Source organism: Vanellus vanellus (genome assembly GCF_965231255.1).
Source record: "Vanellus vanellus genome assembly, chromosome: 6".
NCBI classification, from domain to species: domain Eukaryota; kingdom Metazoa; phylum Chordata; class Aves; order Charadriiformes; family Charadriidae; genus Vanellus; species Vanellus vanellus.
Genome location: NC_138911.1, coordinates 49,030,973 through 49,057,729, shown reverse-complemented (window position 1 = coordinate 49,057,729; position 26,757 = coordinate 49,030,973). Strand labels below are relative to the sequence as shown.

The following is a 26,757-nucleotide window of genomic DNA, read 5'->3' as shown; positions in this document are numbered from 1 at the left end:
TGGCACAGAGCCCACAAATGCTGCAGGGCCTGCGGCCTACAGCAGCGGCCCCCGGGCCCGTGGGGCCTTTGTTTAACCGCCTGTGAGGGGAGGCCCCAGCGCTCACCGGGCGAGGCAGGGCTCAAGACCCGCTTCTTGCGGGCCAGGAAGAGCCGTTCTTGCCCTGAATCAGGCGGCCGCAGCTCTCGATCGCCACGGAGCAAGCAGCTCCTGGGCACAGAACTGAGGTGCGTTCGCATCTCCCGAGCCCGGCGCCGGCCGTGACCGGCAGCACGGGCCTCCTCGGTCCCGGTTCCCGTCTTCCCCCTTCAAGGCTGCCGCCTCATCTACGACATCGCGTCCCGCCCAGGCCCGGGGACAGCCTGGCGCCGGCAGGCCCAGGCGGCTTTCAGCCCCACCGCCTCGCGCCGCCGCCCGCCGCGCGGGCGCCGTGGCGTCACGCGCGGGGAGGGGGTGGGGCCCCCGCGCCGCCGGACGGCGAGGCGCGGAGACTTCCGCCTCGGTAAGGTCGTCCCCTCTACGCACACCTCCCCGCAAGCTGCTTGGCTCACTTCCGCCTCGGTAGGTGTCATGGCGGCGGCGGCGGCAGGGGAGTTGGGCGGGCGCCTCACGTGACGGCGCCCGGCCCGGCGAGGTCTCGCGCGCAGTTCTCGCGGTGCCTGGCCGCCACCACCCCCCTCCCCCCCCCCCCGCCCGCGTCCCCCTCTCGCCCCGGCCGCTCGCGCAGCTGCTCGGCTCTCGCTATATAAAGGGGCGAAGCGGGCAGAGCGGGCGGCTGGCGGCGGCGGCTGCAGCCCCAGGGCCGGCGAACCAGGCCGGGCCAGGCCGCGGGGTCTCGCCCGTGAGCCGGGGCTGGGAAGGCGCGGGCTCTGGGGGGACGCAGCCGGGCAGGTTTTATTGTTTTAGGGGCGACTCCCCCCCGCGGTTGGGGGCGTCCCGGGGGGCTCGGGACATGGCGAGCTCGACTAACACAAACCCCGTGGTAAGGACCGGGTCGGGGGGCGAGGGGGGCCCCGGGGGCAGCGCGGGCGGAGGGGGCCGGCGGGGCCCGCCGCCCCCTCCCCCGCACTCCCTTCCCTCCCGCCGCCCGCCTCGAGCGGTCCCGGCCCCCTCCCCCACCGGCGGGAAGGGGCGGCGGGGTGGTGGTGTGTGTGGGGAGGGGGGGGTGCCGGGGCTCGCGGGGCAGCCTCCCCCGTCCGCGGCGGGGAGCCAACTTGTGGCGCCCGGCGAGAGAGAGCGGAGCCGAGGGCGGCGGGAGAGGGGCGGCGGGAGCGGGGGTGGTGGTGGGGGGGGGTGGGTGTGTGAGAGCGGGGCGGCGGCGGCGGCCCGGGGGCGGTGGGGCGGGCGGCGGAGCCCCGCGGGGGAGGCCGGGACCGCGCCGCCGGCCGGGGGTCCGGCGGGGAGGGGAAGGGCTGGCGGGCGGGGGGGGGGGAGGAGGAGGAGGAGGGAGCCGCCCGGGGAAGGGGCGAGTGGCGGGGGAGCGCGGGCGCCGCCGCCCCCCGCCCCGCCGCCGTCCCGGGGCGAGGGGAAGCGGGCGCCCGAGACAGGTTTCGGTTTTGCGGTGTCAGTGGCGGCGAAGCCCGCCCGGGCTCCGCTGGAGCCATTTTATGTTGCTTTTATAAGAAGGAGACGATGGTTGAAAAGCACTTCTCCCAACCCGGCCGGGTCGGCTCTGCCGGGCGAAAGCCCTCAACTCCTCACTGGCGAGCGAGGCAGTATTTATTTAAAGAAAAAAAAAAAAAAAAAGGAAAAAACCAAAACCAAACCCCCAAACCCCAACCTTCTCCCCCCCGTTCCCTTCTCGTGCTTTCTGCACCTTGGCGGGTGGCTCGCTGCTGCACTTGTACTCACAGAGGTTTGCAACAAGCAGTCACACAGACCTGCGCGGCCGCCGGGCCCCCCTTCGGCCGCCGCTCGCTCCGCTCCCCCATTGCGCGCCCCCCCGGCCGCGACCCCCCGCCCCGAAGCGCTGGAGGAGACAAACCCGGCGTCCCGGCGGCGGGCTCGGCCCCCTTGTTTGTGGCTCTCAGATCCATCATGGCTTCCCCCTGCCTTTCTGCCTCCCCGCTCCTTGTGTTCCTCCTCCCTGTGGCTGCCCTGTTTATATAGAGCTATTGCCGCTCTCTAATATAGACTCTGCTCGGATGGGAAGGTGCTTTCCAGCCCCACGTCACCGCCTCTCCATTTAAACACCACATCAGCCTTTAAATAGGGAGCGAGCCGCCGAGCGCGGGCGGGGAGGTGCATGCCTCCGCCGGGGAGGCTGGTGGCTCGGCTTTCTCCTTGCTATGCCGGCCGGGATTTCGTCGGGTTTCCCCTTCCCTTCCTTCCCGTCCCTTCCCTCCGCCGCCACCGGCCTGCGGAGCCCCGGTGCTTCTTTCTGCCGGATCCGGCGGGGGCGGCTCTTAGCCGGTGTAAATGGACTTTCCCTTGCTGTTACGCATCGCATAAAGACAGTTTTCATGTTTTCATCCCCTCTTGTATTTGGGACGGTTTGCCTTTTTTTTTTTTTTGGTTTACCTTTTATTTTTTTCGGTTTACCTTTTTTTCTTCCTTTTCTTCCCCTCCTTTTTTTTTTATTTTTTTTTTTTTATTTTTGTCCTTATTGTCCGTAGCATCCAGCTACCGCACCTTCCCTGTGCCTCCCGCAACCTCTTCAAAATACCTTTTCTGCTGGGTGGGGAAAGTAAGAGTTTAAATGGCCCCTTAGCCACGACGTGAAGGAAAGATGTGGTACTTACTGTATGGCTCTTTGCCAAGGTCTGACTACAGCTGTTGCCCTAAAAGTAATATCGGTATTAAAGTTTTGTCCGTGAGTGGTGGGCTGCAGATACTACTCTGTGATTTCTGTGCGTTTCTGGTCACTAAAGCCAACAGGTGTACAAATATTTTACTACAGTCCAGGCAGAGCAAAGGTTTTAGGATTTTCACTAATACTTGGTTTAATTACAGTATTTGGTATACTGCAAAACATTATACAGAAACAAATGCAAAGCATCCTAGTTTTCCTTTCCAAAGCTGAAATTTTACAGACCTGCCTGTGAGTTAGGGTCATGCAATTGCAAAATAGCATCATTACTTTGATGTTTTGTCCAATTTTGTATCAGAAAACTTTAGGAAAGGAGTCAGCCATTACATGCAGGGCAGTTACTCAGTAGGATGCGCATCAAATGTGTGTGATATGAATCTGTTAGTTGTCCTTCTGTTTATAAACTTCTGGCTTTATTTTTCGATTGCAAGAAAATTATGTTTCTGTATAGTAAATTAGAGGTTTTGCTTCTCTTTTTTGACCAAGGTAGTACTAAATAGCATTATATATATACACTGAACGATCTCCAGAGTACTTGTAAATATCTTTGATTCAAAAATTTACTAAGACTCACTTTCTCTCAGCTGCATTTCTGCACTGGCGTAACTTCTGTAAAGTTCTCTTGGAAGGTGTCTGTCTTTGAACATTGTGTTTGGAATAGCAGAAGCCAAGCTTAAAATAAGCCTGCTTCAAATAGGTATGCTTTAGGCTAATTTTCAGTAAAATAGGCAAATTTTCAGTAGAGTAGTGAAACCTGGCAGTAGTGCATGGTCAACTTCATCAAATTTGGGTCTCCTTCAATAGCTGCTTACCCTAGGGTTACCAAAGATGAATAGTAACATTTTGAAATACGGCAACCAGGTGATAACTTTAGGAAGCTAGACTTTGAGCCTAATGCGTCAATAGGATCACGTCAGTATCCGATCAAATCTGAATTGCTAGAAATCTGTGTTTCCTAATAAAGGACAAATATAAGATGTTAACAGTTACATGCAATAGAAGATTTTGTAGGTGACAGAGGTAATTTATTTGTAAAAGTCCGTGACAACAAAAAAAGCTCTAATTTTAATGCTTACAATGTAGATTATGTGTTACTTCTTTTTACGCACCTTTGATGTAATTGTGACTAAAACTAGTTACCTTTACAGTGTGCTCTTGTAGCTGTCCCATAGCTAGCTTCCAGCTGTAACTGCACAGACAGGAGAAAGATTAGCGACATTTCAGGGATACCTGCAGAAGCAAGCAGGAACAAACTACTGTCAAATGCACAAAGTGTGTGGCGGTATATCTCTCCATAATGTGTTGGTTATTGGAAAGCCAAACTGCTGAAAATCCCAAGTGTTGTGATAATAATTACAGAGAGATGCATTTTTTTTGTACCCTTGAAACTGAAGGAATGTAGGAAGTGTAAGCCCCCAAAGGCACGTGGCATTTCTTAAAATAGCTTGCTGGTTGCTCCTTGGATTTGGAGTGTGTGTGCGTCTGTGTAGCAGTCTCACCATACTTGGAGTTTTCTTTACAAGATGCACAGAGAAAGTGAAATATAATCGTTTCCTTATGTTCCCAGAGGGGGAAGTACTAGATTTCAAATCTTTTCTATGTGTTTGTGGTTGTATCTAATAAATCAGGAATTTTAATTGTTGTCTTTAATCTATAGTAAGTGTTTGGAATAGTGTTTATTGAAGAGTGATTTGAGTATTTTGCTCTTAAAAGAGCTTGAAGTTTACAGCAATGTATTCTTTATGAGGGAGGCACTTTAATATAAACCAGATGAAAGCATGATTATTTTAATAGCAATCTTTAAAGTTTCCATTATGTTCTCATTGCTTTCTCTGACTGAATGCAGAAATTTATTGGAAAGCTTAACTCACCTGCTGTCCCATCTTTAGATTTGTTCAGTAATTGTATTACCATGTTTATTTTTTGAGTTAGCAGTGTATGAAAATAATTTTGTCATTCAACTCGAGTCTTAGGTGGTTGGTATAAACAGCTTGAACATCGTATATATAATGCTTAAAGCCAACTTAGTGTATATCTAAAACAATACAGTGTACTTCCTTTTAAAGACTGGGCTTAAGGCCATTTTTTAATTTTACTTGCTGGATTTGCCTCTGTTGGTAGGAGAAGAACGTTGTGTGAAATTCTTCAAAATTCCACTATGGATAGCTCTTGAAGGCCCAGACCTGGGCTTCACGTTCAATAGGAGTGTACACAAGAGAATGTTTTCAACCGTTCAGGAGTTTTCTGAGTAGTATGTAAACATGTACAGGTAAAATCAGACAGACACTGTTTCATTATAAGCATGCAGCTATTTTCTTCTCTGTTGCCTTCTAATCATGCAGCCATGAGTCTATCATATATCGTGACACTGTGTGATTAGAACAGCGTCCAAAAATTCTGACCCATTTTTAGATCCAGTGCACTATGTGGCTCATGCAGAGAGATACATGCCTGTACAAACTGCTTGTGGTTCGTTAACCTGTGTTGCCCTCAGCTCACTGCACCCCTGTGGTGCCATTGCCTTTTGGGGGCCTTAGCCACTTGCTTGGGCTGTTGGAAGTTGTGCAGAAGGATGCTGTGTCAATGGCAGAGCGAACATCTGTGCTCCTAACCTGCCTCTGCTCTCTTGCTGAACTAATGCTGGACACTAGAAACCAGTATCCTGCTCTTTGAATTTGTTTTTTTTTTCCTTTACTCCACAGGGAAAAAAGGAAACATTCCCAAGCAGACTTTAGGGCTGTAGGGTCAGTTTGTTGTATCTGAATGTTGATATTTTTTTCCTAGGGCTTTATAGACTGAGGAAGCTTTGTAAATAAACCTTGCAAAAATGCCTGACTGGGGAGATAGGAGGTGGTAACTGCTGGTGGAAATTCTTAAGGCCTGTTTGTGTAAAATCTCTTTTACTAGAAAAGTGGACCTAATAGATGATTGAGGGAGAGGAGGATTTAAGGACAAAATGCAGTCTCCATCCTGCAAGAATTTTTATTGTCATTTCAGACATAGAGTTAGTTCTCTTGATTTAAGTAAAGTAACTTACATGCCTGAGGTTAAGTATGTTTATTTGCAGAATGTGGTTTTGGCATAAAGAAACAGATGCTTTTAATACGATAAGGAACAATATACGGAATAGGTTAGGTAGCATTTCTGTGCCAGTTGAATTGTATAAGCTTTATACAATTTGTTTAATTATAGAAATAATAGGACTTAATGTTATTAAGTAGAATGTCTTTTTGCATCTGCTATGAATTAAATCTAGGCGGGAAAATAATCCTGTTAATGATGCTTGGTATTTCTAAGTTACTCACTACGCAGATTTAAAATACTGGGGCTCAGAAGTACTCTGGTTTTGAAAGTCTTTCAAATGTCTCTATAAGCACAGTTAATGCTGAACTTGAAGCCTGGGTATGTGAGCATGCAGTATTGTTTTGAAAGAAAAAAATCTGGAAGTAGTCTGGTATGTTTTGTTTCTTTTGGAGAAGTTAAGTTTTGGATATAGGTACTGTAAATGTAGTTTTCAAGGATGGCAAACTTAGCCTGTTACTTGAGGCCATAATTTTTTTTTTTTTTGAGAGAGACAAGTAACTGAAGGGTGAATTCTAACATTTCAGCTGCTTGATTTGCAGCAGCATGTTTTAAAGCTGAAAAGTGGCAAACTGATGAAATGTAAAATGAAGAAAAAAATAGGGTGCTGATAGCACGCCATTTGCCAAAATAATGACGTGTGGTCAATAACAGAGTAATATGTTGGTTTTTTTATTTGTTTGGGTTTTGTGTTTTTTGTAAGAAAATCACTTGAGTATGTCCCAATGAAAAGTTTGTTTTAAACACTAAGGGCATAATGCACTAAGCAGCCACCAGACTGCTTAGTTCTTAGTTCCAGGCTTCCAAATAGATTTTTTTCTCCTCTTGTAATATCAGTGCAATTTTTAAAGTTTTGGGTTGTTTTTTGTTTGTTTGTTTTAAACATTTAAAAGCAAAGATATTAAATTTCTTTGTGTGCTTATGGGCCACTCATCTTTTTCCTGGACTAGTAAACCATGTACTGCTTTTCTCCCTTCAGTATTCCATAACATAGGCATAACAATTCTGTAAAGTGTACAATGTAATCTGTAGCATATCTGTAACAAATTCAACACTTCTGGGAGGCATTAAGCAACTGCTTATGTATAAAAGAAATGTTTCAAGTGTGTGCAGTAAATTTGTGTAGTTCCAGCACTGCTGGACTAGCTGCACATGCCTGATGCAGGTTTTCTGCATGTCTGTTGGAGTCACAGCCCTCTTGGGGTGCCAAACCCACTGCACAAGTACACAATGATTGTTTTGCATATATTCAGCATTTCTGATGTGTGTGGCATCATTTGGGATTTATGGCTTAAGGAAGTTACGGAATGGGGTAGAGGACGATGTCAGCTTACAGAAAGTTGTAGCTACTTTCAGATCAGTTTAAAATTGGTCTACCCCTAGATCAAGGAACAGCCTTGATCCATGAAGTATATATGGTTCACAGGCTGCAGATTGATCAGCCCTAATTTAGAACTTGTAGTGGTACCTTGTAATTAGATAGCACAGATATTTAAACCCAACGGAAGTGCCGTTTAGGTTAACGTGTGTAGAGAGGTCCAAGCTGTGCTGTTTAAGAGGTACAGCATGTGCATAGTACAGTTGTCCTATGGTCCTATGAATTAAATTTTGTGCTTTAAATGATAAAATTAAGTATTTATATTCCCTTTTTAAAATTGTACCTGCATTTTAAAATTCACTAAATGGTTGAGGTTGGAAGAGACCTCTGGAGGTCATCTTGCAAGCCCCTTGCACAAGCAGGGCCACTGAGAGCTGGTTGCCCAGGATCATGTCCAGACAGCTTGTCAGTATCTGCAGGGATTGAGACTCCACAACTTCTTTTGGCAACCTAAAGTGAATTGACGGTTCACTTTATTATTGGCAGTTTAGGCATGAAATCAGCGTATTAGAATAATAATGTATTTGTACAATTGCACCCTGAAAAATTTCTTATGTAAAAACATAAGTACCGATTGAAAACAGAAGTCTGTCTAGCTTAAAATCCTGTCTTCTATGGTTTCTGTAAACAGATGTGTAAGGAAGAACAGGACGTTCATGTGAATACTTCCAGTTTTCTGAGCCTTCAGTGTTTTTTAGATCAAGATAATTCTGAGCTGTATTTGGCTCCTGTTGAACTAGCAAGCACTAACAAGTTTCTTTTCTCTGTATTTATCTAATATATTTTTGAACTTTTAAAGTTCTTTGACATGAATATTTTGCACACGTGCAAATCTTCTTGCATATTCAGTATATACATTGGCAAGCAGGAAACAAATTTACTGAAAACAATCTCCTTTTCTCCGTTCTGAATTACATTCCTCATGGCTTGAAAACTCCTGTGCTGTAGTTATGTCACAGAAGATAGCAAACAGCCCCTTCCCTTTTCACCTTGTTTGAGCTGTTCTTGATTTATACCTCCTTGGATATTTTAGTCACTTGGAAACATGCAATGTATTCTGTAATGCAGTTTTAAGAGTTTTTTTTTGTGGGGGGAAATCTTATTTTAACATTAAAGTGATAAGTTTTTTTCAAAACAATGCTGATTAGTTACTTTTTGGTTTTTTTTTTTTAAAAGCCTAAATTGTACAGGTCTGTAATTGAAGATGTCATCAATGATGTTAGAGAAGTTTTTCTGGATGAAGGAGTGGATGAACAAGTTCTTATGGAACTCAAAACAGTAAGTTGCAACTTAAAAGATCTTTTTAGTAGCATTTGGCTTCCAGATCTGCTTACTGTTGTACACAGTAAAAATACTAATTTTTAGTTAGCTAAGCATTGTAGTATTTTGCATATCTGTAGCCCCATATCATTTGAATTACACTGCTGTATAGAGAGATCTGCTCACCTTGTTTACTTTCACTAATCTGGCATGTCAGACTGGACATAAACTATAACAGCAGGCATCCAAATTCACTGTGTTATTTCAGTCCCCGACACATTATATCTTTAAAAATAAAGGACAGAATATGTTTAATTTAGAGGCAGACAATTCTTAAGGTTTCTCTGCAGGAAAAATAAAACGCCTGCTCTGCTTGATGTTTTTGTTTTCCTGAAGAAGAGGAGTTGCATTGTCAGATTTTTGCATGTATAGTTTGTAGTTCACAGAAGTATTGTTTTTGGGGGGTGGTACGTAATAAATTGCGCTGTGTACATCCCACTTTTCTGAAGCTCTCAGATTCAGAATTGCTTTACAGTGGGTTTGAACTGTTACCAAGAGTCCAAAAGAAACACAGGATGTTGACCTGAGGTCTAATGGGTTTCCTATGGCTTTCTTCAAATCCTTCCTGAGTAAAAGCAGCCCTTCAAAAGGAAAGAGAAAAGTCGGGGGGGGAAGAAATAAAGGAAACTGGGAAAGTAGGTGCTTGCTTATCTCAGCTGTTGAATAAGGACTTCTTCACAAAGCAGGACATCACGCAGTCTTAGTATATTTGAAGTGTTAAAAAAATGGATGGAGTGAGAAAGGAATTTTGAGTTTGGCTAGGCATAAACAGGTGAAGACTTTTTTCCATGAAACTGTGACCTGGCTTGGTGGAAACAGAGTGAGTGCTAGAAGAAAAGCACCTCGATGTTCATGTCACAGATGTGTTCAGCAAATGATGTCAGAAAAGACTGAATGAGGAAAGAGATGAGAAGAAAAATGAAGGCCTGAAGAGGAAGACGAAGGGAGCCCTGAGCAGGATTTGAAATCAGGAGTCCTGGGTGCCTGTAGTCTTTTTGACTCTGATGTATTACAAAATACTTGGCATTGCTATCTTTTTGCAGGAGCTGGGTTTTGTTTTTTTTTTTGCATCTGTGGCTTTTCTTGGGAGATGTGTCAGCTGATGTCAAGAACTGAAGGGCTAGAGAAGCTGAATTTGATATTGTAGAAACTGTGTAAATGATTATAAAGAGGTATTATCTTAGGTATACTGGTAGTTCCTGTTGAAGTGTGTTATGAGGCAGTAGTCTTCAAGCGACTTTTATTGAGGAGTTCCCAGAAGAAATGGCTTGGGGAAAGCTGTAATACAGAATTATGTTTGTGTTTAACAAGGTAAGAAAGAAATAAAATAGATAAGTGAAATCTTGATGGCTCATTGAAAGTTACCAGTTTATCTCTGTTCATGCTTCTAATAGGATTGTTATGAATCTTCCACGTTTGGAAGAAAGAACGAATGTTCAAGCTTAAGCTTGGACTGGCAATTTTAAGGGATATTTAATTCCTCATCTTAAAACATTACTTCTGTGGAGTTGTCTCTTCAAGTCTGTATTTGCCTAAGGGCTTTTTGGCTAAGTAGACTGCACAAGATAAACAGTGAAAACAAATTTGATTTTGGAGTACTGTCTTTATATCGTTACAAATCCTGTCAAGTAAAAGTCGTAAACAGAGACTTCTCTTTCCTTTTCCAAACTAGCTGTGGGAGAACAAGCTGATGCAGTCCAAAGCTGTAGATGGCTTCCATTCAGAAGAGCAGCAGCTTTTGTTGCAGGTGCAACAGCAGCAGCAGCAACAGCAGCATCATCACCACCACCATCACACACAACCTCAGCCGCAGCAGACTGTGCAGCAGCAGTCTCAGCCACAACAGGTCCTTATTCCAGCATCTCAGCAAGGTCAGACTTACTCTCTAATCTCTCTGGCAAGAGACTTTCAAGTTAGACCAGCTCCTTAGCGTATTCTAAATCTAGGGCAAGGTGTTTATCTGATGGATAACTTTGTGTCTCTATGTTAAACTTTGTCTCTACTTGCCCCTATTTAATGGGCCAAGAGAGCTGTCTTGGTGAGAAATATCTCTGTGTTAGTCATATTCTTCAGAAGATTTTTGGAAAGGCTGAATTCTTCTCTTGGTCTTTTCTACTACGTATGTTTTCAGAGTATATGCCTTTCAGGTTCTGTCAAAAATCCATTGTCAGCTCTGTAATTTCAAGCCAATGTACATATGCAGTCCACAATTTAGTCATGAGGTAGTAAGGTCATTAGGGGCAAATTCATTTAAAAAAATGTATTATTGTTTAGTATAAGTGGGTGCTAGGACATGAAAAATACTTGTAAAACAGTCTGAGTATATGTACGGGATGGTTTTTCATGTTGGAACAAGTTTCAAGTGAAAAGCATAATGGCAGGGTATTTTTGTGGTCTTAAAAGATTGCACACTGTCTAGGTGGGGATGTTCAAGGTATGTTTTAGCTAGCCGTAACAGTAGTGTTTCTTGTCATAATTGTCTTGTGTATTCTCCATTAATAATTTAAGGAAAGCATTTTCACCAATTACAATTTCATTTGAAAACTAAGATAAATACTACTGGTTTTTACTGCATATATGCTGTGTAAACAAATCTGCCACCTGTGAAATGCTTGAGTTGAGCTTTCAGTGTGCTGTTAAAATTATTGCCTAAAATATTTATCTGTGGGTAGTCAGTCTCAGTCTTTCTATTAGATTTTCATGGATCAGAACCTATGTTGTTAGAGGCACAAAAGATAGCTATGAGTTCATTTCCCCCTCCGCTTCTTCCCCCAAAAAAACCCCCAAACCCACAGGAGATCAATAGTGTGACAAGAACCTGTTGCTGGGGCTTTTTTCTGTGGTGTGTTTTTTTGGTGTTGTGTTTTGTTTTGTTTTCTTCTATTGTTTCTATTCTTCTATTTGTTTTCTTCTATTTGTTTTCTTCTAGTACTATTTGTATTTTGGCTGGACATAAATCAGTTCTGATTGTTGGGATAAAACTCATTTTGAGATTAAGACCCCTAAATACACGTGGCTTCAAATGATCCAGGTGTCTCAGCTCAAATTGGTCAGCAGAGCCTCCAAAGTCTGTTCACCGAGACCTGTAGTGGCTCTGTAGCTGAATATCTGTGACTTTACTGACCAGGTTTCCCTCCACTAATATGGAGGTCCCTGTCCTCCCGTTTGTGCCTTAGGGTAGAATGAGATCCTGCCTATAGTAATACACTTAAAACTGATTTATTGTTGCCCAATGTTGTGGCTTATGACCAAATGGCAGTGTGGAGGCTAAATAAATTTAGAATATCAAAGCACTTTAATCACAGACATGCAATTTTATGAATTACTTGACTTCCTGTTCCATGGGGAAGATGGCGTAATACTTCCTTGCATGACCTGGTGCAGTCCTAGAGAGATATCAGGATGATCAGCATGGCGATTCCTGCTGTCCTGTGTGTGGTCCTGGCACAGGGTCACGAGATTTCCTTGGGCTCTTTTCATAGAATCACAGAATGGTAGGGGTTGGAAGAGACCTTTGGAGATCAATCTTGCCCAGCCCCCCTTCCAAAGTAGGTTCAACTAGAGCAGCACTTTTTGCCATCCCTGGGTTCCTTGAAAGTTGGAGAGATGGCCTCAGATCCTGGTGCAAGGCTGTGGGGCTTCCCAGCCCAGAATCTTTTCCAGAAACTCTCAGTTATCCCCAGTATTCTTAAGTGTTCTTAGTTGTAAGACTGGATAGAGAATACCTTGTTGATGATTAGTTTGTTCAAATTGCTCTGTCGTTTTCCAATGTGCTGTTGCTGATAACCTGCTTGTTCCATAGACTTGGTCACTTTTGCTCTTCTAGATGATCACCAGATTGTTTGCATAGTTTAGCTATCTGTTTCCTTTAGCACACCAAAACTATTTTGTTGTTTGGGACAAGTGGTTGATCATATTTCATCTGCTTCTGCTACATTAGAAAGACAGAAGATCCTGAGCTTATGCGAACAGCTATGCTAGTGAGCCCTAACTCAAGCTAACTGCTGCATCCTGTTAACGTAGTCTTCATCTTGCAACAGTCCTTGCTTAAGTCTGTTAACTGTCATGGTTAACATTGATGTTTTTGGAGAACTCTTGATACTGGACATCAGCAAGTTTATCAATGTATCACTAATAACATTTAATTACAGAAATATATTTTAAGTCTTGCATTACTTAGGGTCAGAATAGGCAACTGAAGCCATTGAAATTAAGATCTGGAAAGCACAAATAGCCAGCTGCTGTTGTATATTGTCTTGAGAGTAAAAATAAGATCAGAGACTGCTCACTAGCTGTTTTTGTTACAAAGCTCAGCTGATGTTTGGGTGATGTTCTTTCTAAGTTATTCTGGCTTGGATGTTACTTTGAGCTGTGTGTAGTTTTCATGAAATGCTGCTTTTTTTTTGTTTCTAGCACCTCAGCAGCAAGTTATTGTGCCAGATTCCAAGCTGATACCGCACATGAATGCATCGGGCATGGTAAGAAAAGCGGAAGTTATTCCATGCATGTACTGTCATTATGTAAGCTGTTTTGATTAAATAGTAACCACAAATCTGGTATTAGTCATCAGATGCATAAAAGTAATTTAGGACACTGTAAAGCTGTCTGACATCTTCCTGAGTTTTTCCTGTTGCACTGGCAGTCTAGAAACAGTAATCCAGGACTTTAGTTTTGATAAAAAAATCTAGGACTCTTACCTTGATCCTCTGCTTTAAGTATATATAACCAAAACTTTTTTTTTAATCAGAAATTGGAGTACTGTTGGTATGAATCTGCATGATGATGTGGTCGTCATATACCAACACCAGGCTATTAACTGATGCAAGCATATTCAATTTGCTAGATGCAGGAGAACACTCTGAAACTTAAGCCTATATCAAACGAGAGATTATTTAGCAAATCACATTGATCTTTTATGGTCATATTATTTTGATTCACTAATTTTGTAATAGCATATAAAACCAAGTCTGGTCATTTACCCTTTTCTTGCAGTTTTTATCTCTATAGGTTAATTTTGGTTATCTTATCTTGCTTTAAATGCTTCTCCATTACCTAGTGACCTTATTACAGAAAATAACCTGAAGTTTGTTATTCAAACAGTATGATTTACGTAGAGGCCAAGAGCACGTTAATGTCTACCTTTTTCTCAGATGTTTTGCAACCATTTCGGTGTGATTTCTAACTTCTCAAGTCCAACAATTAAACACTTTCCTGTCTCATTCAGTTAGATCTTGTTGATGGGTATTGCAAAAATGAGTATGCCATACTATTAGAACTCTGCTGCTGTCAAAATGTAGATGAACTGTATACTGCAAAAGACTACTGTTCAGTAAATAGTTACAGAATCGATTTGGAATTCTTGTGGTGTGTGTTTAGTAGAAAGATACAAGTTGGTATTAAAGAATGGATCTGACGGACCTTGAATATGTTAGAAGGCAGAGAGTAATAAGAGTTTATTCATCTGCCTTTCTCTGGGACATGAGGATGCAGACGAGCATTTTTCAGTTTTGCTTGGTGAACTCTAATTTTGGCAGTAGTAACTACTATATTGACCAGCCAGTACGGGGAGATCATATTTCTTATAAACAGGAAATATGCACTCTACCCAGTAATAAAGTTTAAATCCTTTCAGTAGCAAAGAGTAATCGGCCATGCTTCCTTTATAGCGGGGAAAGGGAGGCTTTTCTGTAGGCAGCTGAAGTTAGACCCTTGACATGGAGAGGCCTCTGGAGAAGTCCATCTCCTTCTGTGAGTTAAGGACTTAATACAGATTTTTGTGTTCGGAGGTCCCATAATTGTGTTGGAATTCAGTTTTCTTGTAAGCTTAAATCATTACCCATTGAGAGTCTTTGGCTTTCTCTTCTAACCAGCTGTCTTGAGAGAAAAATAGTCATTCTGCAAACAGTCAGTGCACTGTATGAGTACATTCACTTACAAGAGCTATGTTATGTGGGACTTGAAATACAAATCATTTACAGAATGAAGAAAAGTGCAAACCTGATTACTACTCCTTGTGAAAACAAGATAGGCAAACTTGATCGTTGCATCAGTACCTTATGTTTCTTCAGATTAGTGGGCCCATATTTTTAGCTTCTTTGAAAAAAGTGTAAGTAAAATTGCCATGTGAGCGATGCAGTGTTGTACTCAGCAGAGTAGGCAGAGGAGGAAAAAAAAATGTGCTGAGCTTGCAGATAAACCAAGAAACCACGTGGAGCTGGGTTAAGGTGTGATGCTCGGTGATTGTTGCTTCAGGCTTCTTCCTATTAAGGAAGAAGGAAAATAATTTTTATATGTAGTATAACGTACAGTTGATTAATGCCTGCATTTCAATAGCTGCAGAAACTTGTGTGCAAACACTGTAAACAGCAGTAAAAAGGTACATATTTTCAGGCAGTATGTTGTGAGATGAAACACTGGCAACAACGTCTGTTAAAAAGATTTTCTTGTATTTCAGAGCGCTGCAGCCACTGCAGCTACGTTGGCTCTCCCTGCTGGTGTTACTCCTGTTCAGCAGATACTTACAAATTCAGGTAACTGTCTTAACATTGAGATCAAACAATGGTTTTGAGGCTGCTTGGGAGGGAGAAATTATGGGTTTTTCCTCCCTGCTATATATAGTTACAAAACAGAACCTGGGCATCCGCCCTTACAAGGTAGGGTAATCTCTTCACTAGACTCCTGGAGTCTCTTGCTCACTGACTTGTAGTCTTACGAACCCTGTGGTTCTGACCTAACAGTGATGTAGGTTAGATTCTGTGTATCTTTTCCCCATTTGTTAGAGAAGCACATGAAGCAAGACGACAGGCATTGCCGTTTCTCCACTTCGCGTGTTTCTGAGCTTTGTGATGCATGATCTGAGTACAGATACTAGACTGGTTATGAAAGAGCACTTCATCTGTGACTTCAGATGAGGAATGTCTTAAGGTTTCTTGTACTGGCTAAACACACACAGTGGAATTTTCTAGCAATGCTAGTTTTATTTCAGATTTATCATTTTTAAATACTGTCATGCTGTACATTTAGAATATAATGTCACTTTTATGAACAGCATATCTGATGCTTCATGTACTTTTGTATTATGCTGATTTTATAAGCTTGGTTCTAGATCTGTTTTATGTGAAGAGTAAAGAAAGATCTGAGAAAGCTTGTGTTCTAGAATCAGTTGCTGCTTTTGCCAGAGTAATTCATCTAGTCTGCTCAGAATCACCTGGAACTTAATCTCCCTGCTTTAAACATTTGAATGTTTAATAGATATGTGGTTGAAATAAAATTTGAATGTGTAGCTGTTCCAGAAATTCAAATATTTCCAATTTTTAAGGAAGCACATCTATATTTGTCATAGCGTAGAATAATCTGCGGCTCACATTTGTTAATTTTGTTATGGTCATAACTTTTTTGTCTTCAGTTACAAATATTTATAGTATGTTTTCTTAAACAAGGGGCAAGGGTAGTCTCTGCTTTCAGATATACTTAGTTATTTCAGTAATTAGGGCTTTGCATTTGCTGTGGAGGGAGAACAGGGAATCAAATCAGTCTTTGAGGGAAATGTATGAATTTCAGGATTATTTAATTTCTTTTCTTCCTCCATATTTCTGATTAGGAATGTGAGAAACTTATGTTGGAATATATCTTAGCTCTTGCTTTTCAGAGTTGGAGACCATGTCCAAAGGTGTGTGAGTCTTAGACGTATTTTGTGAAGTGAGAAAAGGTACAAAATGATAAAGCTTTAAGATAATAAAATTGAATATAGGCATTATGAGAACAGAAAGGAGAGGTGGATAATGAGTGTAAGAATAGATTTTTTTCAAAAAGGCAACTGCACACTAATATTGAAAAGAAGGTTATGCACAGAGGAATTTCTTGTAATGTGGTAATCGGAGGGAAAAGAGTCTGAGGGAAGGACATCATCTGACAGGACCCTGGAAATACCGCAGTGTTAGCAGTGGATAGAATTTTTGTGGTGTAAATACTTGTATTCCTATTTTGGTGTATGTTCATGTGTCTTTCCATCTGTAAAATCTATCTTTTGAAACGAGGTATGTTCATAAGTGGGAACTAATATTTGAAACACTGTGCTGCGTTAAAGGATTAGACTCTGGCTTGCATATGTAAATTTATTTTTGGATTGCATAGCTCACTATCATATTTAGATGGTAAACAACCCTATTAGTTCTTTGTTTCTGACACAGCTATAGCATAGTGTCTTCTCACTGATGAAAGTGAAACATAAATGCTCTCCTTTAATTGTCATTGATGTGCTTCCAGGAAACAAGCTTCTAAATGAAAATAATTTTAAAAGTGAATTTCTATATTTGATTAATTTGATATTTATTTTATTATAGGCCAGATCCTCCAAGTAGTTAGAACTGCAAATGGAGCTCAGTATATCATTCAACCACAGCAGCCAGTTGTTCTACAGCAGCAGGTCATACCACAAATGCAGCCTGGTGGAGTACAAGCACCTGTTATACAGCAGGTAAAGAAAATTTTTGAATGGGTACACTTGAAAGAAAAAAGATAGAGTAATTACTGAAGAGGCTTGCATTTTTGTGAGCAAATTGAAATAGAATACAAAGTCAGAATCAATATATTAAAAAAAAAAAAGGGAATTCTGTTAAAAAGTGGTGGGTTTGGTTTTTTTTTTTTTTTTAATGAACAATTTTGAAATGCAGTTTTCAGTGTCACTTTTATTCTTGCCAAATTCTGACTGGCTGCAGTTTAAAATTTCTTTTGTATGTCCCCTGATGACAATTATATTTTGTGCATAATGCTAGTCTACGTACTTTTAAATATGTGTTTATCAGTTAAAATTTATTCTGTCACATAACATATAGAAGAAAATACCTAAAACAAACACCACCCCCCCCCTTTCTTTTATTTTACTAATGAATACAGTATTTTTTATGAGGATTTTGTTTAGCTACAAGGTCAACTGTGTGTCCAGACTGTGTAAGCATTTAATTTAGCATTGTGTCACAGTTGCGCAGTTTAAGCTTGAATAACAATTTGTAGAGGGTTTAAAGTTAAATGTTTTATAGAGAAGGTTTAAAAATAATCTTTTACTTGAATTTAGACATTCTTCTTCTGTGCTTGGAACTCGAGTGTGGTGGCAGTACTGGCACTTTAGAATGGAAAGACAATAGGTTTTCTTAGATTTAGCAATGCAAAATGCAGAAAATGAATATGGGAGTACTGAAAGAAGGCATGTTATTGAAGATTAAATTATGTATCTGATATAGGTGGAATATTTGTAACTCGTTTCTCCTAATTAGTGCAAGTCAGATTGATATTTAATTGTTTTCTGTGAGTAAGTGATGTGGTAGTCTGTTATGGAAGTAGCCACAGTACTTGCAATGATATTCCATCAGGTTTTGGCTCCTATCCCTGGAGGGATTTCCCAGCAGACAGGAGTGATTATTCAGCCTCAGCAGATCCTGTTTACAGGAAATAAAACACAAGTCATACCTACAACAGTGGCTGCCCCTACACCGGCTCAAGCACAGATTCCTGCAGCTGGTCAGCAGCAACCACAACAGCAACAGGCACAACCACAAGCACCACTTGTTCTCCAAGTTGATGGAGCAGGGGACACATCGTCTGAAGAAGAAGAAGATGAGGAAGAAGACTATGATGATGATGAAGAAGAAGACAAAGAAAAAGATGGGGGTGAAGATGGCCAAGTTGAAGAGGTAAACTTAACACTATTTCAGAAGACTGCAGCGTGCTTGTGTTTGGGTTTTTTGGTTTGTTTTTTCAATATTTGAAAGAAAACTATATGCTCCAAATAATATTATATTCCAATAATTTTGAGAAAATAACTTTTATCCCGGTACTTCAAGTTCTTTATCTCCCATATTAAAGTTGTGGAAACTGTGTATATCAGCAAAGCACTTTGAAATGCAGGTGGGGGACACAGCAAAAAACCTATTAATTGTCATCAATGCCCTTTTAAAAACTTCAGAGGTAATATTTCTGATGTTATGGAGAGGTCAGCCATGAAATTATGAAACCTTCATAAGAAAACAGAAATAGTCAACTCCACTTGGGACTGAGTGCATACAAAAGCAAGGTCTCAGGAAGACTGACAAGAAGGAGAGCGTATATTTAGTTCACTGAGGGGACCAATAGATGTGGTCTGACCTGTATCCTACTGACTATTCCATTGCTTTCCATTACCCTAGACCAAGCCTGAGAACTCAAATTTGATTATAAAGCACCTTCGAGAAACACATCTGGCCTTGACTTAATGAAATCAGGAGATAAGAGCAGAAGTGAATATTATTCGTAACTGTTATGGTTTGAAGAATCCACAGCAATTTGTTGTGGTTTAGACAATTATTCTCTCACCCGATGACCCCTCCCCACCCGGGAAGGGGAATCGGGGGAAAAAACCAAGGAAACCTGAGGGTTGAAATATAAGCAGATTTAATAGAATAAGACTAAATAATTAACATTAATAATACTAAAGAACCTGGTACCAATGTAAAATATACAAGGATTATACTCAGCCAATTATATTAATAAGAACTGTGCACTCCCAGCAGTGGACAGCAAATGTCAGACACTCCGAGCCCTACGGCTTTGGGAGGAAGGGAAGGGCTCAGGGGTTCGGCATTCTCTTGGACAGCTTTGGTCAAGTGCCCGGGCCTTGCTTCTCCTTGTCCCGGCACCAGGCTAGCTCAAAAACACTGAGACCTTGAAACGCACATACTGTATCTGGCTATAAAGTAAATAATTTCACAAATTCAGGCACCAGAGTCTTCTAAAAATGCAGTTTTTCTTAGCATTAGAAGTGACCTTACTGAAAAGTAAAATTACTGAAAGAGAAATTAATCCTGCATTGTTCAAACCAGGACAGTAACTTGTTGCCTTCTTAACAATATGTGCTTAATTTAGACTTTAAATTTGCTTGGATTTGGACTTGAGCCAGTGGTTCTTACTAAGTTTTGGTGTGTTGCACCAAAAAGCTGCGCAAGAATTAGAAGGGGAGGGGGGGATACTAATGAGCTAAAAGTGCTGTTATTTCAGTCTCTGACAGGAAACTTGGTACTCCCTAAATCTATGCCTAAAATGCATTTTGAACTGCCAGATCACTTCCACAGTTCTCTGCAACCTTTGCAATTATTTTAAGATTCCATTTAAAATGGCCGTATGAGAGGCATATGTAGCATTTACCAGTGATTTAAATCAGGTTTTCTGTGATACATCTACAGTGGTGTCTAAAAGTGTTTTTCTGTTATGACTTACAGGTTGGGTTTACATCACTTTTCCATTGATGTCAGTTTGAATGTTTTAATAGTTGTTTTCTTAAGTATAGGTCATCATGCTTAAATATTAAGTGCTCTTTAATAGTGCCTTTGCTAGTGTTCTTGTGGATTTTTTTTTTTATATATCGAGACTTTATTATCAGTGTACCAGAGATCTCCTGTTATTTTTTAATACCTTTGTTCATCAGCAGCTACTTAATGAGTGGACCAGTTCCTTAAAGCTTTTGAAGTCACTTAAATATAGCATTACTTCGGAAGGAATTAGGACCTCTAGTACGATTTTTTCTTCTTTCGCTAGCATCTCCCCTATTTAGATTATATATTTGGGGAGGTGGGAAGATGAGGATTTTACAGAACACTTCAGAAAAGGTGTTTTGCATTTATTAGAGGCTGTTTTAGCTTTTAAAATGTTTGTTATATACATGAGATTAAAAAAGCCCAAATTTCTGCTGGAACAGACTGTTAGCAGAAAAAGGGAAAAATGAAAGTAATTTTTAAGAGATGCGAAAATACGTTCTAGAAGGTCTGGAGAAGTTATTTTGTATGTATCTATAGAAGATAATATTAAAGCACTTTTTTTCCCCCTCCTGTAAAAACTTTCTGTATGTGTTCAGGTCTGGTTTTGTTTATGGTACATCAAACGCGATGGAGTCATGGAGTTTTTACTTTTAATGGCACATAGGGAGTGATGTTACTAATGTTGCCTTTCCACTGCTTAGATGCTTTAGAAAATCTGCATAATGATTTTTTTTTTTTAAAAGACATTTACAGAACATTTACAGTAAAGGAGTGAGAATAGTTGTGGTGACAAAAGGCTACAGTACCTGGATGCTGATGTTCCAGACTAAAATTGGTAAGGATATCTTCTCAGGATGGAGGGTAGGAAGGAAGTATATGTATATTGGCCTCCTGCTGGAAAGCCTACTATTCCTCACCTCAAATACGTTTTAGGTCCTGTAGTTCATGGGCAGACTGTAGCCTTGTGTGAGTAATCAAAGTAAGATTTACTCTGATCTTACTAAACAGCATAACTTTTTGCATTTGTTTCTTTCAGGAGCCTCTTAACAGTGAAGATGATGTGAGCGATGAGGAAGGACAAGAACTGTTCGATACGGAAAATGTTGTTGTGTGCCAGTATGATAAGGTAATCTCTATAGAACAGAATTCAAACATTCTGCTTTCCCTGTTGTTCTTCCTATCAAGTCATAATTTTTAAGTAATATCTTTGTGACTGTTAAGGACAGGTAGATCTATAAAGAATTTAATGTGAATGTTAATGTAAGAATTAGCTATTGTTTGTTTTTTAAACAGGTTTGTGTGACAGGTTTGTACTAAATTTCATAATTAGCAAAGCTTAGAAAAATTTGGCTGTGTTTTCTTATTCTTCATATGTCTTTTTGTAACCTTTAACAAAAGGTCAGTCCTCTGAGCTCAGAAGGGAACTATTGTAAGTTGTACATTTGCTGTGGCCATGAGTGGAAGAAGTTGTCCTTATGATTTAGGTTTGTGGAAAACTCTTCCTTGATCACTAAAAATATCTCTTCTTGATGAGTTAATGGTTATCAGAGGAGAACATCCTTTCTGTGCTATGCATTCTTTACTGAAATGGCAATGTGGAATGCTTTTACTTATTTTGCTTTAAATTCTGCTGAACTCTCTTGCCTCCTCTATAATGACTAATTTCTTCTTACATATTTGCCCTGGAATATGCAAGGATTCATCCATGTCTGAAATGGTTTTAAATGTGTCCAAAGGATATCGGAAACCTTTTTACTGAGGTAGTATGCACAAAGATTATTCAACGTGGATTTTCTTTCTTTTCCTGTGCTAGATTAATAGGACTGCAATGAATAAGGGTCCTTTTTTAAAGCAGAAAGAAAGCTGTAAGATTGTTGACTAAAAACCTCTCCATTGTGAAGAATGGCTTGGTTAGAAAATCTTCAGTTATGCCCAGACTGTACTTAAATTTGTTGTCAGATTCAACATAGAATGTAAGATGGAAGAAAGTGGTATCAGTATCTATGTCCCAGCCATCTGTCTCCTCCAGACTGTAATCCAAAATTGTTAGTTTCGAGGCAGTTCATGAGGATAGTGAGGGATCTCAGAATAGCTGTCGGAGAAGCTTGTTGGGAGCTACGAAAGCTGAGCAACAGGAACTACTCTGAAATCCTCACCCTCTTAAAAGTTCAGCATGTGAACTCAGTAGGGAGCAGTGTCCATTGTTAATCTCTAGTGCCATGTGCACTGAAAGGGCTTCATCACTTATCAAACAATCATCGTTCAGTTTGTCTCTATAAAATACACAGGATTAGCTCAGTTGTTCTGAGCAGAGTTCCCTCTTGCACATTGTCCTGCATCAGCTGATGGCAGGCGCCTGTGGAACAATGAGACAAGGGCAAACAGGTAGCGATACTCATGTAGAGCATTTTACCATCCTTCTGTGAACTGTCTTTGGAGGGAGAGATATCAGCTTTGTATCAAATGGCTAGCAGGGGATTTCTTCCTTAATTTGTCAGAAATTAATTTGATTATTTTTTGGATCCTTGTAAAATTTGTCTTACGACAAGAAGTTTCATAAATGAATTGCGATGTGTGGAGAATTACCTAGTTTTTAACCCATTGGTTTCATATGATACCTCCTAGTTCTTTATTTAGAAGAGTGTTTCCTCTTTGCTTTCTTTGGTTCCTTTCATGATGTTGCAGACCATCATAACCCTCCTCAGTCATGTCTTTGAAATCAGAGCTACTCTTTGCTTGGTTGTTATTCATACAGCTGTCCAAACATTTTATTATTCTCATTTCCATTTTCCAGATCTGTTTTATTCTTCCGTATCTTATTTAATACAGGGAGATGAGGTTGAGGGGGGATCAGAGCTGTTCATAACACAGGTGAACACTCAATTCATTAAGTGGTGTAGCAATGTTCTGCAATAGTTCATGTGTGCTTTTGACCTCACTGAACACAGTACTGATATTCTCATGGAAAAGTCTTAGACCATTGGGATCTCATTCTTGACTTGTAATTGTCAACTCAAACCCATCATTTTTTCTATCCATGTAAGTTGAAATTGTTTTTTCCGTCATTACTATCATATACATTCAATGCCACTATTGTTTTATTACACAATGAGTTAGGGCCGTAGCATTGTTCTGCAGCTCTTCAGTAACCATTCTTTTGTATCATCAGTGACGTTTTGTCATGTTTCAGATGATTAGTGAATTCTTAAACCATGCCGACTCCAGCCAGCACAACTCTTCTGGAATGATCTCATTTCACTGTAAAAACAGTGTTCTTACCCTTGTTTTCCCATCTTTATTCAGTTATTTATTCATCTGAGGATCTTCCTTTTTACCTCGTGGCAGCTCACGTGTTTCTGATGAGGGATTTTTGTTGAATGCCATTTGGAAGGGCAAGTGTATAAGCCAGACCTTTCCTTGACCATTTATTTGCAGTTGCCACTGACTTTTTAGCTTAAAGTGAACACAGAGCCAACAATAGTACAGTAATAGACACAAAAGACAACTATAGTACAATAACCAAACAATAATAGATTGATTGCGTGCTATGGTCATATCTGTTCTGGTGCTACTTTATGTGTGTTTCTACAGCACTGGTAGTAGGTTATTAGACTTCGTGTCCTTGATGGAAATTGAAAAATTGCAGTGGGGTTTCCTTTTTTTTTTTATGCCTCTTGTAAAATTTTCTTAAATTTTTGGTACATCACCTAATTACATCCTTATGTTTTATCTGCAACAGTTTGTGATAATTTTTTCTCTTTTGGACAGCATTTCAGCTTTCTGAAAGATCTTTGCTTTCTTAGAATATGATCTTTTGCTCTTTCTGATGGCCTTTTTGATAGGTGGCAGGTACTTATCTGCTCTGTGCTTACGGTATGTGGTGGTTTTTGGGGGGTATTTTTGGGTTGGTTTTTTGTTGTTTTTTCAAAATTTACTCTTCTACCTTTAGACTGATTTTTGTTCACTTTCCTTCAGTTTTAAATTAAACATAAGAACATAAATTTACTTAAACGCTCTTCTACTGGATTTAATGACTTCTTATTAACCCTGGGAAAATGTTTGTCTTGCGTAGTTGCTGTTAGTTCTACTGTCTTGAACTGAGAAAAGGATTGTGTGTTTTGTGGGTTCCAGACTTAGCTCCTTCATGAAGTAGGTCTTGACTGTATAATAGCCTCCATGCTGCACTTTGATGATTACTCAGTAGGCATAAGATAAATGAAGTCTTCCAATGCTACAGCTATTTCTTTTATCTTCTCTGATGTCCTTCACCGTATTGGTCAACCTGCTTCCTCTAGTTAGGTAGTATTTGTTTGGCAATAGGCATGAAGAATGAAGAGTTACTTCTGTATGGAATATTTTTGTAAAGAGAATATGAATAAAACTGTTTTTTTTATTCTCTGTCTTATCCTGTGTCAGCAGGAATATCAATTAAAACCTGAAGATCCATTGTGTCACAGGCTCCTGTAATTTTTCCCATAAGGCTTTTAAACAAAGCCTTATAAGGGCCAATATTTTAACTGGGAAGGCTATAGGTTAAAGTTGAAGCTTCATGCCATCATCCTTAATACTGGAGATGTTACTTTTCTCACTTGACACTTTACAATGAGAATTGGAATGTAAATCATATACAATGACTCACTGTTAAGGAGAAATTATAGCATATAAGACCAGTATGTATATTCTCTACCAGCTTGTGCATTTTGTACCACAGAGATTTTCAGACTGAAAACCTTGTAAATAACTCACTTGCCCTTTAACTAAAACTTAACTTTGGGAAACCCAGAGTCAAATTCTAATATTAGAAGTAGAAAGTTGAATAGCCTGCTATCTCTCTATCTGTACATAACATAATCAAACTAGTTTTCATGCAGAATGGAGTTTAGACAAGAGGTGAAAATAATAAAACAGCGTTTGACCCTTTCAGGGCTACTTCTAAAATGTTAGTCGTTTTGTTACAGTGGTTGAAATGGCAATTTCTGACTTTAAAGTGGAGTGTCGTGGCTGTCATAATCAAAGATAATGTAATCAAATTAAAGCAGCACAGGTGGATGTATCTCCCTTCTTCCTTTCCAACCACCTCTAAAAATATGCTATATGCTTTGGATTTTGGAATGCCCCTGTTCTTGCATGGTTTTGTGCCAGTTGCTGTCCCTGGTTTAAAAAATGAAAACCGCTATATGCATAATTAGTTTTTGTTTTTCATAGCTAAATGCCAAATTGATTTGCAGGATATTTGTAGTAATTTAGTAATGTATTTCTAGTAGTTTATTTTCATTTTTTCTTGCTCTTATGATTTACTTACGCGTTATTACCTATTTCTGATGCAGAGTAATAGTTCAACTTTTTTTCCTGTTTTTAGATTCATAGAAGTAAAAACAAATGGAAATTTCATCTCAAAGATGGCATCATGAATCTTAATGGAAGAGATTATGTATTTTCCAAAGCCATTGGGGACGCAGAATGGTGAAGTTTTAAAAGACAAAACAAAATAAAAAACTCCTGTAAAAGGAAAAAAAAATCAAAAGCAGAAAAGGTTGAGACTTGGACATATACTCCAATCAAAATGTGTATCTGCACATCAGAAATAAACAATAAACAAAAGTATTGGAACAAAGGTAAAATGTGGCAACAAAGACACTACTTCAGATGAGCAAGCCATGGACTGTAGCAGCTATATAGCATTGTCTGGGAGCTGGTTTTGTGTGTTAGGAATACCTTAATTATCAATTCTACATACAGGTACCTACAGCTGGTATTTAGCATGTAAGGCTTTGTTCCCCCCCCTTCTTCCCTTGATTTAAGATTTTAAAATACTTCTTCCACTGATTGAAGGAACTCTTCCCTTTGATAGGTTATTAATCTGAAAATGCTTATTGTGTGTACAAATCTTTGCTTTGAACACTTCCTTTTGGTAGTGAGGATGGTCAGAATGTTACTTAAACTGCGTGCAAGCTTTGTACAGAAGGGTAAGAATTAAGGTGTTAAATTTTAAATAACTTGTATAAGGAAAATATTTTTAATTCTGATATGCTCATTAATTATTATATCTATTTGTTGTTTTCAATTCAGTTCCCCATAAACAGGTTGTTGTTCCTAGCAGTTACAAAATGGTAAAATGATCATTTATATTTCAAAATTATTTTAATTTTGTGTGATACCTTTTATTTAGGGCTGTATTTTTAAATACTAAGCACCTGTAGCTCCACCCCCGCGAAAGTCAGATTGCTTAACTTGTTAGTTATATTCTTGCGGTTTAGTGGTGGTTCAGCATCACTGAACTGAAACAAATAATATAATTTCCCTTGATTTTTTTTTTTTTAAGAGGCTTTGGAGACCTTTTGAATCAAATGTGTAGGTAATGGCACAAAAGATGCATTCCTTCACCTGCTTACTACGTATGTAGTCCAGACAGCCACAAATAATTCAAGAGACCACAAGAAGGACCGAATTTTTAATATAGAAAATTACATAAAAATTCTAACATCCTGGCTGCAAATCTGTTAAAGATCCGCTTTACTAAAAAGTATAGCCATAAGTTACCTGCAGCAGTTAATATCTCTAAAGTTTCCAGGTGGCGTGTAATTTCATGAAGAGAGCTACACAGCTTTGAGAACACGTATTTTCTTAGAGTATCTTTAGGCTGTCTTGGTAACAAAAAATCAAGCAGTCAGATGCACTAAACCTTGTGTAGTCACTTTTTCACTTGCCTTTCCCAGAGGTGTGGTTTTGTGGTGGGTTGGTTTTTTTTTTTGGTGAAAAGCAACAAAGTTGCTCCCCCCTCCTTCCCTTCCTCTCCTGAGAAGTGGACATCTTTCCTTCATGCATAGGTTATTCTTGCAAACCCTGCTTTTGGAAATGCAGTTACTTTTGAATGAGGAGAGGGA

At 40.2% G+C, this 26,757-nt stretch overlaps 1 protein-coding gene across 1 annotated transcript; it reads left to right on the top strand.

The window, feature by feature from the left end:
* Positions 1–885: 885 nt before the first annotated feature.
* GTF2A1 (general transcription factor IIA subunit 1) lies at positions 886–26,757 on the top strand. The gene is made up of 9 exons (XM_082485363.1): positions 886–982; positions 8,445–8,546; positions 10,261–10,459; positions 13,002–13,066; positions 15,043–15,118; positions 16,931–17,064; positions 17,957–18,277; positions 20,910–20,999; positions 25,233–26,757. The coding sequence occupies exons 1-9, from the start codon at positions 953–955 to the stop codon at positions 25,338–25,340; spliced, it is 1,125 nt and encodes a 374-aa protein (XP_082341489.1). The 5' UTR covers positions 886–952; the 3' UTR covers positions 25,341–26,757.